We start from the raw sequence: 15,974 nt of genomic DNA on the forward strand, positions 1-15,974 counted from the left end.
GAAAAGGTATATGAAATGGACACATACCTAGAAAATCACAACTCTTCAAAACAAACACAGTAAGATATAAAAATCTGAATATTCCTCTATTAAAGAAATTAAATCCATACCTCAAAGAAACATCAGGCATAAAGTCACTAGCAAAATTCTATCAAACTTTTAAGTAAGAAATAATGCCAATCTTACCTGTGTTATAAGGTCACCAAAACCTTGATAACAAAACCTGAAACAGACCTTAAAAGAAATTTATGGACCAATCCCACTGATGAAAACAGACACAAAAATCCCAAATGAATTACTGGCGAATCAAATCCAGCAATATATTTTTAAAAAGATAATACATCACAATCAAGTTGGGCTCATTCAGGAATGTAAATATTTGGGTAAATATTTGAACATCAATCAATATAACTCACCAAATGAGTAAAACCATATGATCATCTTCGTAAAATGCAGAAAATAACTTGATAAAATTCAGCATCAATTCATGATTTTTGAAACAAATCCAGTGGGAATTGAAACATGCTTCCTTAACCCAGTAAAAGATCCAGATTCCAGAGCAAACACTATACCTAATATGGAAGACTTTCCCTTTGAGATCAGCAAAAGGTAGAATACTGCTTCTATTCAACCTTTTCTTGGAATTCCTAACCAGTGCAGAAGGTCAAGAAAAAGAAATAAAATGTTGAAGGGAATGGAAAGAAAGCAAGCAAGCTACTAATCATTTGTAGATGATACATGCAAAATCAAAATAATTTCTATAAATAAATTGTTAGGATTAATTAGAATGTTTGGTATGTCTGAGAAATAGAAATATTATTTGTATATCTATTGATTGCTCTGAAACTTTAGTTAAAACTATTAAAATACAGGTTGCTCTAGTCCATCTCCCAAGTTTCTGATTTAGTAGGTCTGGGGTGGGGGTTGAGAATTTGCATTCTAATCAGTTCCAGGTGATGCTAATACTCCTAAGTCAGGGGACCACACTTTGAGAACAATTGCTATATAACAGATCAACAACAAGGAAACTTAAAATCACTTACCCAGGCAGGACAGGAACAAAGACGCAGATGTAGAGAATGGACTTGAGGACACAGGGAGGGGGAAGGGTAAACTGGGAAGAAGTGAGAGAGTGGCATGGACATATATACACTACCAAATGTAAAATAGAAAGCTAGTGGGAAGCAGCCGCATAGCACAGGGAGATCAGCTCGGTGCTTTGTGACCACCTAGAGGGGTGGGATAGGGAGGGTGGGAGGGAGACGCAAGAGGGAGGAGATATGGGGATATATGTTTACGTATAGCTGATTCACTTTGTTATACAGCAGAAACTAACACACCATTGTAAAGCAATTATACTCCAATAAAGATGTTAAAAAAAAAAATCACTTACCCAGGAATCTAACAAAATATAGACAAGGCTCTCCATAGAAAACTATAAATCACAGTGGATATAAACTGAAGAGGATCTAAATAAAAGATACTCCATTGTCATGGATTTAAGAGTCAATATTCTTAAGACGTCAATTTGACTCAACCTAATCTACAAATTAGTGCAATTCCATTTAAAATTTCCATATTTTGGGCATCTCGACAAGCAGATTCTGAAATGTATACTGAGGCATCATTGATAACTGTGAATAAAGAGCATGGACACTTAAGACAGACTCCCTGAGTTTGAATACTGGCTCCTACTTTGTGGACAAAGTGCCTCCATTTTCTCATTTGCAAAGTGGGAAAGAACAACTGTACCTATCTCACAACACTGTTAAAAGGATTAAATATATATAGTTTAGATGCATGCCTAGCACACAATATGTACTATGCATGAGTTTAATAATTAAGTAAAATAAAATAAAATAGGGAGATGAAATCTACTGGATATCTTCTAGAGTCCAGAAGCAGACTCATGCATGTATGGACAGATGGTTTATGACCAAGGGGGATATAGAACAGTGGGGAAAGAAGGATTATCTTTCCAAATAAAAGATACTAGGAAAAAACACTTCACACTATACATAAAAAGCAATTCCAGGTAGACTACAGATCTAAATGGATTAGGAAAAAAATGAAGCTTTCAGAAGGTAATCCAGGAGAATATCTTCATGACCTTGGGATAGGGAAAGATTTCTTAAATACCACATAAGGGATATTAACCACAAAGGAAAATAATAATAAATTTGACATTAAAATTAAGATCTTGTGTTATTAGAAGAAAGATAAGGCTTGTAGACAAAATATATACAGAATTTCACATAACAAAAACCAAAAAGCAAAATTAAAAAATCCTTCCTTAAAACAAAAAAACAAAATGACAGGTAACCAAATTAATAAATGGATAAAGGACTTAAGAAGGCATTTCACAAAGCAGAAAATCCAAATGGCGAAAACAAATATGAAAAAGCAATTCAATGTCATTACTAATCAGGGAAATGCAAATTAGCTCACTATAAACACCAGAATAGCTAAAAATTTTTAAATGTTGGTTAACCGGGTGTTGGTGAGAGTGTGGAGCAACAAGAATTAAGTACCAGGAAAAAATAAATTGGTACAACTACTCATTTTAGCATTACTTGGTAAAAAAAAAGATTACATAATTCTATGACCCATCAATTTTAATCTTAAGTATATACATCCAAAGAAATATGTACATACGTGAAACAGGAGATAAATTATAATTATCACAGCAGCAGCATCTGTATGATTCTCTAGAATCAACCTGTGTGTGTCCCAACAGTAGAAAGGATAGGTAAATTATAGGGTATCCATAACATGGAATACTATACAGTGATGATAAAGAATGAACTGGAGATACATGCAACTAAATGGCTGAATCTTAAAAACATGATGTTGAGGGGGAGAATCCTGATGATTGCCATAAAAGAAGAGGTGGTGATTACCTTGGCAAAGAGGGAGTCTTCACCAGGAAGGGGAATTTGTAGGGTTCTGAGGTGCTGTCAATGTTCTTTCTTGACCTGTGTGGTGGTTACCTGAAATGGTTGCTCTATAATATGCTAATATTATTTATATGTTATTGTTTTATGTACTTTTCTGTATGTGCCTTTTTCCACAGTAAAAAAAGGTAGAAGAGAAGAAGGTGGAGAAGATCTGAAAGGCCAGACCTCTAAGTGTTAAACCTGGGCTTTGCTAAAAGTAGAAAGGTATCAAAAATCTATTAGTTATACAGTTTCATGTAGGAATAACCCAGAAAGTGTTGTCAGACAGTTTTTCCATCACTGGAAAAGGGGACAAAACTGCTACTGCTACTGAAAGAGGAAGAAGCTCCAGGATGACATGACTGGTGTTTAGATCCTACCTGGGAAGAGATGCAGCATTCTGGTGTGGAGGAAGGGGAAGAGGCAGGTGGAAATAAGCAACTGCTGATCCTGTTAATGCCCATGAATCATGCTTTATATATGCTGTACCTTCCTGCCTAATATGCTCTTCCCATTACCTCTTCACCTAGCTCCTATCTGTCCTTGAAGACTCAGCTCAGAGGCCCACTTCTCCAGGAAACCACAGCCCCTGCTTCCTCCCTCCTAAGAGCTGTTTGTCCCCTATAGTCAGGGTCCCATGGCATGGTACCTCTCTGCTTTCCACGTCATGGACCAATCTTTCACCTTCTGCAGACAGGTGAATCCTGCATTACAGGCTGCCTGGCTAAGATCTGGTGCTGACAGTCAGGGATATGGGCTGCACAAGGCAGAACTGAGAACGCACTGGAAGACAGGAGACAAGCATAGAGCTCTGGAAGGAGTTTCCCTTCCCTGAGATTCCTCCCTTCAGGAGGGGGAAGCAGGGAAAGAAATGAGATTGCCTCTGAGTTGGGACTCAGCACACGTTCCAATCACAGTCTTAAACTAGCCTCTCCCACAGAAGTGAGTAGGGCAGTTATTACCAATCCCACTTTACAAATAGGAAGCTCAGACCCTGAGAAAGAAAATAAATACCTTACTCCAAGGTCAGGGAGGCAGAGCTGGATTGCAAATACTAGCTTCTGCAGCCCAGGGTCTTGAATATAGACATGAGGAGAATACTCAGGAATTACTTGTTCAACAAAGTCATCTTTTGCCTTCCCAGTCCAGGGTAGACACAGATGCTGTCCTCAAGTATGGAAATGTATAGAGCTCCCAAAATCTTGTTTTGGGAAATAACCAAAAGACAGGGAGCCAAGGCATTGGGTAACCAGCCCCCAGGCAATGAACTATTCCTGCACCCCAGACCCCTAACCTGCTCTTTTGGTTGGCTATCCTCTGCCTTCCACCTCCATCCCTCTGGCTCAGGCGGAGCCCCTGAGAATCAGGGACACGCAAGTCAGCAAGTGTGTAGGGAGCACCTGGTAGGAATGCTCAGCAGCTACTGAGGGCTATCATGCTATCTATGGGGGGTCTACAGCAGAGGTGGTTAAGAGCCATGCTGGCCTCAGGTCCAGCACTGTCTGGGCAGGCTCGTTTCCCTTTCTTACTCTTAAAGACATTCACATTCACCGATTTAGCATATATTTACCAAGGAACCTATGGGCTGAGGAGACCCCTCTGGAAACAATGGTGCCCACTTCTGCCTGGCAATGCTCACCACTCTCCAAACCCCTGACCCGTAACCTGGTACATGTAATGGTGGACTGCTATCAGACAAAGATCCCTGAACAAACCTGTCCTCCTACAGTCCTATTTCTGCAACTCTCACCAAGTCTAGAGCAGCCCTGGGAATGGTCAGTTCAGAGTTCAATCCCCACCATCAGCTGAGTTATTTCCAAGAAACTGTGCTCTGAGCACCTGCCCAATGGAAGAGAGCTACAAAGTGGCTAGTCTGGCCTTGGGTACCGAGTAACTGAAGGGACATTCTTCCAGACCTCAGGTTACCTCCCAAAGGCATGGAAACTCAGTGAAGACACCCTCTTGCCTCAGGCTCCCAACCAAAGTCCAAAAGGCCTCCCATACTGCTTGATGGGGTTGGGAAACAAGGAGAGAAGTCACGGAAGAGACCATGAGCCTTAGCTTACCCCTGAGGTTGGTTTGTCTATTGACTTGACCATTTCTTAAAGAGTCCCAGTGCCAAGGTCCTGTGCTGCCCATAAAGAAGAGGCCCACACATCCCAAGAGCAGCCAAAACCAGCTCACCCATTTATTTGACTGAGAACATTAAGGAAGACAACAAAATTAAACAATCTTTAATAAAATTCCTATAGAAAACTCAGTCGCAGGGCAAATACTCAGTTCTCTTTCCCATGTCATTGAGGATTGAGAGCTCCCAATAGTCTTTGGAGAATAAGCAGTAGTTTTGCTGGATGTTGCCAGTGCTCAGAAAGAGCCTCCATTTACACATTCAAACCAGTAGTTCCTATTGCACATATTAACATTTTCTGCCATCTAGCACCCTAAATATATGGTACCTCAACAAATAAATTAAAGAATTCCATGTGGCATGAAACATTTCAATTTGAACTAATATCCTTGAAAAATCACATTATTACAAGTTTTAATAAATACAGTAAGAACAGCTGGCATTTTACTAAAATACTGAATTTTAGGCCTGGAGTTTATTCCATAAATAGTTTCCTTTTCATTTGCTTTCTGTCTTGGATACATTTGCTCAAGTATTATGCTCTATGAAGTGAACTCTTTCATAGATACCATGTAAAAACTGTATTAATATGTGCCTCATTATAGAAGCAGCTGGAAGAACTGGATCACACAGTTAACTAAAAAGTAACTTAGGAAAAAGCTCTGCTTTTGTAAAACTTTAAAACACAGGCTGAAGAAAATCAAAATAACATCATTTTTATATAGAACTCCCACTAGAAATTTTATAAATATATATGCAGCATAAATTATATTTGCCTCACCAAGTAGATTTTCATCAAGTCTGGCTGGGATGATGCTATCACAGTAGATAAGTATCAACAATAGAATTAATGTTTCCACAGGTTTAAAAGATTTCTTTTGAAAAATAATCATAATTTCAAATTATATTATAATTTGTAGTTTACACAATTTAAAAAGGGAAGAAAGAAAGCTTTCTTTTAAGCCTCATTTGGAAAGTAAGAACAGCTACTAGTCCCCAGGTGTGGATAAGTTGGCTGAGTGATAACACTTGGTCACAATATGAAAAAGAAGTATTTACACCTTTCCAGAAAAGTACCAAATACTTAAAAAAAACAAAAACAAAAAACAGAAAGACAAAAAACAATCTCTAGTAGCATTCCTTGGCGTGCAAAGTCAGCAGGAAATGATTATCCATAATGTTGACAGTTTGCATGATGAATCTTGGAAGCATTCAAAAGCAGAGGGTGGTCATCAGGGATTGTTCAGATTAGGTTTCTGTGGGATGCCATTGTTTTAAATTTAACTCTGGGTTCCAGGATTTCATTCCCTTTATAACATCTCTGGCAGGGTCACGTTCAATTTAGTGCAAGTGCAAAATGAAAACTAAACGAAACCAACAAATACATTAGGAGCAAAGGCTGATCGTTAAGATCTGTAGTCTTTCCGAACTGTGTGGGCCATCCAGTTCACTTTAGTAGTCCAGCTTTCCCTGAGTGCCTCATCAAACTTTTGCTTAAATTGCTTGAGTGCTTCTTCTTCACTCTTCCCTAAGGCAAGAGAGTCCTGAAAATGAAGGAAAAAAATCTGATTTTATATATTCTCTGTAGTGAGGTGCAAATCTCAAAGTCTGCAGGAGGCTGACTTGGCCACACAGCATACCCCATGTCCTTATTCAAATACCATTTACGGGAGAGAGAATGAACACCAAGGTATGGTGATAATATGACCTCTGCCAGAGGGTTTTTGAAGATGAAATGAATTTATGATTACTGCAAGACAACTACTTAGCTGCTTGTCACTACCACTCCTGGGTAAAACTGTCTCACAGGAAATGACTTTGTTCCATTCCCTTTGAACATCTGAATGAAATAGGTAGGTACGGCTGAGCTCTATGCTCACAAAGTCCAATTTACAAAGAAAAGAGGTTTATACCTTAAGATACTGTATATCCTTGACTGATGTGAGCTCAGGAAGCCCTGCAGTCAACATCAGTGCAAAGAGAGTGATGAAGAGATTCCCATGCCGTCGTAAAATCAGATATGCATCCTCACAACACTGGCGGAACCTTTAGTTGATGCAGCAAATCACAAGAGTATGATGTTAGAACAGAAATAGAAAATTTCATAAAGGAAAATTACAGATATAGCTAGACTTTCCATAAGAGCTGGAAAATTTCTACTGAACTAAAAGTTCATTCCTGAGTTTTACTCTTTTGAAAATTGTCCCAGGACTAAAATTTACATAAAATAAATCAAGCTCTCTAAAACCACACATATCTTTTTCAAAAACAAAATTAAATAGAAATTATATGATAAAAGGCAATTTAACACTTAATCTAGGCTTTTTAATTCTATGTGTCACAAAAATTAATTATAAAAATGTGGTGATTATAATCCATAAGGATTTCTAACCATACTTCTAGATTCTAGATTTGTGGTCTGACTCCAGAGACTTAATTTCTTTAATGTCCCCCAAATCAGTGTCAATGAATTTGCATTGTACCTTCCTGTCATCTTGCCTTCCCTCTCTCTCCTCTTCAAGCTGGTCATTCAAGATGACCACCCAATCCTATCTCCCTAATTTTGCCAAAGAGGAAAATGGATCCAGAGTTATATTCTGCAGAAACCCATGCGGAACTGGAAATGATAATAGCAATCATTTGGTAAGCATATGGATGAGTTGATCACATCATGTAACATATCTCTCATTATCAAAATATCCCTGAAATATAATTATTTTTGTCCCCATTTAAAATGAAGAAGTAAAGACGACATGACAAGTAGTGTGCTTGGAAACCTACAAATAGCAAGGAATAGATCGGAGATTACAAAGTCTTTTCCTGAACCCTGACTCTCTTACTGCACTTCATATAGAATGACAGCAAAATGCCAGTCCCTCTCAGCGTCTCACTATCAAATGTCTTAACAGTTTCAGAGAATTTTCTAATACAGGTAAAAGGTGGTATACTATTGGAATAAAACAATAATTTATTTCAAATTTCTAGCATTTTTTTTCTCTTCTTTGAACCAGAACAGGATCTGACAGGCAAGTTCCCCCAAAGCCTCCTGTTAGCAGATTGACTATCTCCCCAATCTAAATATACCTCTCAGCTAAATGCTAGTCTAGCTGGTCAGTTGAGAAAACATTAGATGCATTTACGCTGACACGAGGACAATACTCACCGGCCAAACTTCTCCGTGTTTCCTGTTTTTCCTTGTTGAATCACATGAATGAAATCATAGGTAAGAATAAAAGGCACTCTCTCCCTTTTAATGCCAAATTTAGACTTGAAATTTCCAAGAATATGTCCAAAGTCAATGTGGAAGAGCTGGAAAAGAAATGGGATTTAATTTCCCCTTTTTTTCTGGTGGGCTCCAAATAAAAACGCAAGGCCTCAGCAGTCCTAGACCCCCACGCACTACATCAAATGGAGCAGTAGTAGAGACACTACACAGCCTCCTGCATCATTTGGGAAAAGAGTGCTCTGACATTCGAAGGTCTTTTATATTAAATAATAACCCTGATATTAAACTGCATATACCCAGTGGGAAAGATGAATCTTTAAAAAGAAAAATACATCCAAATAATATACATGTTTGATTTTAAAAAATCAAATAGTTTTACACACAGAAACAAAACAAAAAGAGAGTACATCCTTGCCCCACCAGTTCCCTCACCACTTTAAGCACTACTACTTAGAGGTAACTTCTCCCCACCCTTCCACATGTTTTTCCTGATATACGTCTTCATTTTTCTAAATAGTATGTTTATAATTATTTTTTACTTCCTAATTTTGGATTATTATGGAAGGTAAAGATTTAGTACTCCTGTGCTGATGTCATGCCTCATAATGCAACACATTATATCATAATTTCTGGTTAAATCAATATCCAGTGTTTATATTGTTCAAACTACATAAGCCATGTGGTAATAGTATACTATGATTACACTTCCTTTTTTTGCTCATCTTTTTTCTTGACAGAACTATTTTTTGTCTTAGTGTTCTATGATCTGGTCATTAATTCTTCACAAAATCTTAAAAATCTAAAAATCATTTCACAACGGTTTTCCACATGGTCAGGTAATCTGTTAGCTCTTGTCTGGGCTGGCTGTTCTCTAAGCCTGCCAAAGAACCACCACCCCGTGCTCAACCTTCACTCTCCTCCCATTTGCAGTCCCTGTTTCCTGGGTTCCACATCATTTTCTCTTTTGGTGTAGACCAGGCTTTCTCACTTTTGGCATTACTGACATTTAGGCCCTATAATTCTTTGTTGTGAGGTTCTATCTTACATACACTATAAGATGTTTGGCAGCACCCCTAGCCTCTACCCACAGATGCCTGTAGAATACCCCCTCCCCCATCCTGACAACCAGAACTGTCTTCAGGCATTGACAAATGTCCCCCAAGGGCAAAAGCACCCCAGTTGAGACCCTTATTTTTCATGGATGCCCTTATTCTGGCATCCTCCTGAAAAAAGATGCAGAAGAGATACAGCTTTTGAAACCTTATGTTTGAAAATGTCTTTGTTCTACATTCATACTGAAAGTCTAGTATAGAATTCTAGGTTAGAAATCATTTTCACTCAAAATCATGAAGGCTAATTCCCACTGTCTTAATAGTTTCCAACGTTGCTATTTAGAAGTCAAGTCTTTCTGACTCCTGAACCCTGGTAAGTGGCTTGCTGTATGTCTTGGGAGGTTTTAAGACCATCACTTTACGCCTGATGCACTGAAATGTCACGGTGAATGGCCTTAGTAAGGGTTTTTTCATCTACTGTAAGGGAACTTTCGTGCCTTTTTGACTGGGTAGTCACAAACATCAGCTTTGGGAAATGTTTTTGTATTATTTTTGGGTAAGTTCCTTCCCTTCCTCTTGTGCGCTACTTCTTTCTGTAACTTTTATTAGGCTAGATGGCGAACCTCCCTGGACTGATCTTCTATCATTTCTGGATCTTCTTTCTTCTACTTATCAGATATCTTGGTCCTTTTGGGGATATTAAAGGGCAATATATAGCCTGGTGCCTAAAAAACAGAATCTGGGCCAAACTGCCAGGATTTAAATCCTGGTATGTCCACTCTCTGTTGTGTCAATCTTCTCACCTTTAAATGGGGTAACACTACCACTTACTCTGTACGGTTATCATAAGGATTGAAGGAGTTAACGTATATAAAGAACTTAAAGAACTGTGCTTTCCACAAGTTAAAGAGTTCAAGAAATGTTAGTTGATCTTTAGTTTATACTTCTTCTATTTAAATTTTATTTGTTCCTCTTTTTAATTTCTAAGAATTCTATTTTCTAATTTTTAAAAATAGAATCTTACTACTTCATAGATGCAATATCTTTTCTGTTTTTACTTCTTAAATCATCCTCTGTTTACTGCAGGTACTGTTTTCCCAGAGTTCTTCTTTCCCCCTCCCCCCATTTTGCTTGATTTGGTCTCTTTCATGGTGGAGGCTTTCCACAAATGTCTGATAATCTTTGGCTGACCATTCATATTTAACAATGAGTCACTAAAAAGATGAATGAAAAATCTATGGACATGGTAGGATTGTTGATCAGTGGGCTTCCTTGCAGAGTATCTGGGGAGAGACCTCAAAAGTCAGCATCTGTAAGCCTTTTCACTGGAACTGATCAGTTTCTCTTGAGAAGAACTATCTAGTCTATTGAGAGAGTGGGAATATACACCTGGTTGCTACTGTTCTTGGAGCAAAGCAAGCAGAAATGGCTGGGAATCATACCATTTATCATGCCAACTTTCACTCCATCCCTATTTTTAATACGGCACCTTACCCTTAGCTTCCATAGAACCTGTTTGTCCTTGAGTCAGAAGAATTGGTTTCTTCAGAGAATAAATCCTCTAGCCCTTCTTGGAGTTGGGAAGGAGATATAAACACCTAATTGCTCCATATATAAACTGCCAATCAATCCTGTTTTCAGCCTCTCCCCCTTTCCCCACCTTCAGCAGCATCTAGTGCCCCTGATTCCAGAGCTTTCCTCAGACTGACACACCCTTCCACAAGTAGCCATTTTCTCAGCTATGCCGAGTCACTGCTATTTTTCCATTTTGCTTTTGCTCATCCCCAAATCTGTTGATGTCTTTCACCCACTGTTGGCCTCTTTTCCTATTACCTTTGACTTCTTGGATTTACATATTTCTTATTCCTCAATATATTAGAAGGGCATCAAGAAAGAATGGAGAAAAACCTGTGTTTCAACCTGATTAACCAGAAGTTGGAGGGAATCCTTTTAAGTGTGAACACAAGGTTCAACTCTCAAAAGCTCAAGCCAGAACTACCCAGATCTCCAAGGAGGTGTAAAAACTCTGGGTCCCACCTAGAGCCAGAGTTCACAGAGTGACTCAGAGTCTTTACTCTGGAATGCCTCTAGTGTCAGGGAATTCTAAGGGTGGCTAAACTGAAAAAGTCTCAAATTATTTCATCTGTCTTTGCTTAATATTAAAGAATTTACAGACAAAAGTCACTCTGAAGAATGAGAAAATTTTCACTTCAAAACTAAGAGCTTCTTTATATTAAATAACCTGGTCTAGTTCCCTAGCTACCCCAAAATGATATTAGTCATACTCCGTATCGCCTTACTCCCACAGATGATTATATTTGATATTCTAAAAGAAAAAATGCCTCAAGTGGGGTTTGTCTCAACTTTTTCTTTTTTTAACACTTATCTTCTTTAAAGTTAATACGTCCTGCACATTATCTGCTCCTTCTACTCTTAGGTACATATGTGTCCCAAATACAATTTCTTATATTGAAGGAATAGGTCACTTGTAAATAACCTAAATAATTTTTTAAACATTTAAATAAATGCTTATCACCTAACTTCAAGCAAACAAACCAATATATGAAGCAGATGGCATATGAAACAAGGGGTGGGAAATAAAAGGAAAGACAAAGGCATGACTGAGACTCATAAAGAATCTGAGTTTCACAAGAGATTGTGCTGCACATAAGTAACAGCATCACTGAGGCCCTTGGCACTCTGGGAAGTTGCTTACCTGGCCAGTTTTTTTGACCATGATGTTATCACTATGTCTGTCACCAATCCCAAGGACATAAGAAGCTACACAGTAGCCGGCACAGGACAGGGTAAACTCCTCAATGGCTCGGTCCAGGTCATCCCTGAATAAGAGAAAAAATAGGAGCAAGGAAGGTTTTCAGCCTCCAAATGTGTGGGACGGAGCCAATCCACACTTCTGTTTCCTTTTTAATGTGAGAACAACTGCAACACAGAGCTGCCAAAACCATATAAGGAGAAGATGCTGGATCAGCCAAGAGTGAGGATGATGACCAGAGGAGCAGGGCAGGGAGGAGTCAGCAGGCTTGCTCACAGACATCAGGTAACTTGACAACAACTATTCAAACTGCTGTGTCCTGGGGCTCACATTTCCGTGGGGGACAGGGGTAGGTTCATATGCACAGTAATGAGAGGAGACCATCAGCTTGGCTGAATGATGCTGGGCTTTGGAACATTTTTGTAGTTTTGACTGAAGACTAGAATTCCATATTTTAAGAGTTAAGTATTGCAGTTCCAACCATTAAAGTCACTGACTTAAATCAGAAGTAACTAATATAGACCCTTTAGGGACAAGGCCCTAAAATCAAAATTTGAAAACTAATTCTCACATACAAGTTCTTGGATTTTTTTTTATTATTATTTATTCATTTATTTATTTATTTTTGGCTGCATTGGGTCTTCACTGCTGCATGCAGGCTCTCTCTAGTTGCGGCGAGCGGGGGCTACTCTTCGTTGCGGTGCACAGGCTTCTCATTGCGGTGGCTTCTCTAATTGTGGAGCACGGGCTCTAGGAGCGTGGGCTTCAGTAGTTACAGCACGTGAGCTCAGTAGTTGTGGAACACGGGCTTAACTGCTCCACAGCATGTGGGATCTTCCTAGACCAGGGCTCGAACCCAAGTCCCCTGAATTGGCAGGCGGATTCTTAACCACTGCGCCACCAGGGAAGTCCAAGTTCTTGGATTTTGCCAATGATAACATTTAAGTCTGATTTCAAAATCTTCAGCCAAAAATACTTGCAGTGTTCTCCCCTCACTGTGAAATTCCTTAATTTCCTATGTATTAGGGCTTTTCCAACACAATAATTGTAAATAACACAATTACTAGCACTGTATTTTTTAGTTTGGAGAGATCAGTCTACAAACTCATTTACTTCTATTTTAAAAACCTATTGAAAATTTACTTAGGTTCATACATTCACATAATTACGGAAGTCCATGCACTTAAAAAGTTATATGTTATTTGTTAAACACTTAAATTCTTAGATTTTTAAACTACTGCCCAGCTCTGAAATTTGATCTAGATGAAGCAGAATTCAGTGCTAATCTTCTGTAAGATTTTAGGAAGGCCTATTTGTCATTTTGATCTAACCTGAAATGAAGCAATAAATAACACTAATATTTCCTCTAGGACACTGATGATTCTAACTGCGAGAACAGTTATTTGTTTGGCGGTTTGTTCAGAAGAATGATAATCAAACAAAATACACTAACCCAGAATTGTATTCTTTAAGCCAGTTCAGAAGGGCATCTTTGTTGAAGGCTGCTGCTGCAGCCACATTGCTACTGTTCAGCTGAATGTCAGCAATTGTTTCAGAGGTGCTCACAACTTCAATGAGGCCAGAGTGGTCTCCTGTTGCTAAACAGCCATAAGGCAGCATCCTGAAAAGAAAAAAAAGGGGCATAAAGAGTCACATGTGTATGTTATCCATAAAATGAAACCTGATTAACCAGAATTTTTTGATTTTTAAAGAAGTTTTATTACTATTGATACCCTTGCCATTACTGTTTCAGTCATATAGAAAAATATTAGTTCCACTTTCTATTAGAGTGTAAATATCTTGGTGAAGAGATGGAGTAATTTACTAAACTCCAGTGTGCCAGCTAAATGTATAATTTGTTATCTAATTATTCTGGTGAAATATTCTATTTGTTTGTGTAGGTGGACACAAGCACATCAGATAAAGGAAAAGTCTTTCATTTTTACCCTAAATTTTGGGGAAGGGAACCACCCTTTATGGAGCATCTAGTAGGTGCCACACAGCAGGCTAAGCACTCTACACATTACCTTGGTTAACAACAACTCCATCCTTCCAGTTGTTCAAGCCCAAGACCTTAACGTAATCTTTCACTTTTCCTCTCATGCCTAATATTTACGTACCTTGAAAATGCACAGAGTCTAAGTAGTTCTCTGTCTCCACCTTTCCTTAAGCTACCACCCTACTCCAGGTCACCATCAACCCCTATTCAAAATTCAAGTTTCCTAATTAGTCTACCTGCTTCCACAGCATAGTCTGTTCTAAATGCAAAAGCAACATAATCCATTTAAAATATACTCATATTATGTCATTCCCCTGATTGAAATTTCAGCCATGACTTCCCACCTAAGTGAAAGCCAACCCGCTTGTTGTAGCTCACAAGGCCTTCAATCTCGTCCCCCTTCACCACTCTTAGTATTTTCCCCTTGCTCACTTGTTCTTACTATACTGGCTCCATTGCTATTCCCCAAACATATCAGGTACAATATCCCCTCATTCCTTTATCTGTGTTATTTTCTCTGCTTGGAATATTCTTCCCCAAGACATCTACATGGTTTACTCCCTTACCACTTTGAAATCTTTGCTGAAATGTCACCGTCTCAGTAAGGGATTCCTGAATCATCCTATTTAAAATAGCAACACAGTGACATACTACCTGCCATCTCTTCCCTGCTTTATTTTCCTCTATAGCCCTCAACACTATCCAACATCCTGTACATTTTATTTATGTGTTTGTTTATTGTCTGTCTCTACCATTAGGATGTAAATTCCATCAGCCAGGAATAATTTGTTCATTGTGTATCCTCAGTACCTGAGAATGTGTTTGGGCACAAAGCAGGCACTCAATAAGTATTTCTGAATGAATTAAACAAACAATAACAAAATCCCTATAAATAGGTAAATTCCCAATTTTACAAACGAGACATAAAATTAATTTGCAAAAAAGTCATACATTTAACCAAGTGGAAGATCTAAGACTTAAAACTAGGTCTGAGTGGCTCTAAAACTATCTTTTTAACCTAACACAGTCTACAGAGTCACTGTGTAAGAGGTCTCTCAGGCTGCTTCTTGTGCCAAATAATTTTTGCTAAATCTATAGGTAGGATTTTGCTTTGCTTTGCATTTATATGATCCCTAGTGAAAATAAGCATTTTCTCAGGTCTCTTTTAGCAATTTTATGTAGAATTTCTTTTGTGAATTAGCTAATCACATACTTGGTCTATTTATTAGAGTTTTAAACATTTTCCTTAGAGATTTATATGAGTTCTTCATATATTAATATTATCCTTTTCTCATTTTGGTTGTCAACATTTTCTTCAGTTTTCTAAAAATGGTATTATCACTAGAGCAAATACAAAATGGAATAAAATACCTTGCAAAGTTCAAATAAAAGTCAGGTGACTACAGAAAATGCAATGGATGGAATTCACGGGTTCTATACATATATGAGTGCAGCTATGTGCCAAGCATTGTGTTAGCTGCTGGTGACACAGAAATGAGCCAAAAATGCAGTCCCTGCTCTCACAGATCAGACAAACCACAAATGCACAATGTGCATGTGATCAATGGATAAATGAGAAGTGCCAGTAGAACGTGTCAACAGTCAAGAAAGATCTCTGTAAGGAGGAAGGACATGAGGGACAGAGGAAAGTACAGGCGGAGCATAAAAGCCAGGTGAGGAGAAGAAAGAGTCAGTGTTGGAAAGATCATGCGGACCTCTATCTGCCACATAAGGACTTTACCAAAGAGAAAAAATGTGTGTGTGTGTGTGTGTGTGTGTGTGTGCGCGCATGTGTGTTGGGGGAATGAATGAGTGTGGTAGTGTGTGTAATAATCAGATAAAAGAGGAGAGTTTCATTTA

At 38.4% G+C, this 15,974-nt stretch overlaps 1 protein-coding gene and 1 long non-coding RNA gene across 8 annotated transcripts in view; one reads left to right on the plus strand and one right to left on the minus strand.

The window, feature by feature from the left end:
• Positions 1 to 15,974, plus strand: part of LOC309660571 — a 202,219-nt gene that overhangs the window by 72,111 nt on the left and 114,134 nt on the right. The gene's annotated exons all lie outside the window — the stretch shown is intronic.
• PIK3CB (phosphatidylinositol-4,5-bisphosphate 3-kinase catalytic subunit beta) overlaps positions 5,101 to 15,974 on the minus strand; it is a 194,059-nt gene continuing 183,185 nt past the window's right edge. For all 7 annotated transcript variants that reach the window (XM_082461189.1, XM_082461187.1, XM_082461186.1 and 4 more), the window contains 5 exons: positions 13,569 to 13,736; positions 12,059 to 12,182; positions 8,228 to 8,373; positions 6,978 to 7,110; positions 5,101 to 6,608 (listed from right to left, as the gene is read on the minus strand). In XM_082461189.1, the coding sequence (XP_082317315.1) occupies positions 6,471 to 6,608; positions 6,978 to 7,110; positions 8,228 to 8,373; positions 12,059 to 12,182; positions 13,569 to 13,736 (709 nt within the window). In that variant the 3' untranslated portion in view covers positions 5,101 to 6,470. The remainder of the gene's footprint in view (positions 6,609 to 6,977; positions 7,111 to 8,227; positions 8,374 to 12,058; positions 12,183 to 13,568; positions 13,737 to 15,974) is intronic.

The sequence above is a fragment of the Balaenoptera physalus genome (assembly GCF_965194825.1).
Source record: "Balaenoptera physalus genome assembly, chromosome: 4".
In the NCBI taxonomy this organism is placed as follows: Eukaryota; Metazoa; Chordata; class Mammalia; order Artiodactyla; family Balaenopteridae; genus Balaenoptera; species Balaenoptera physalus.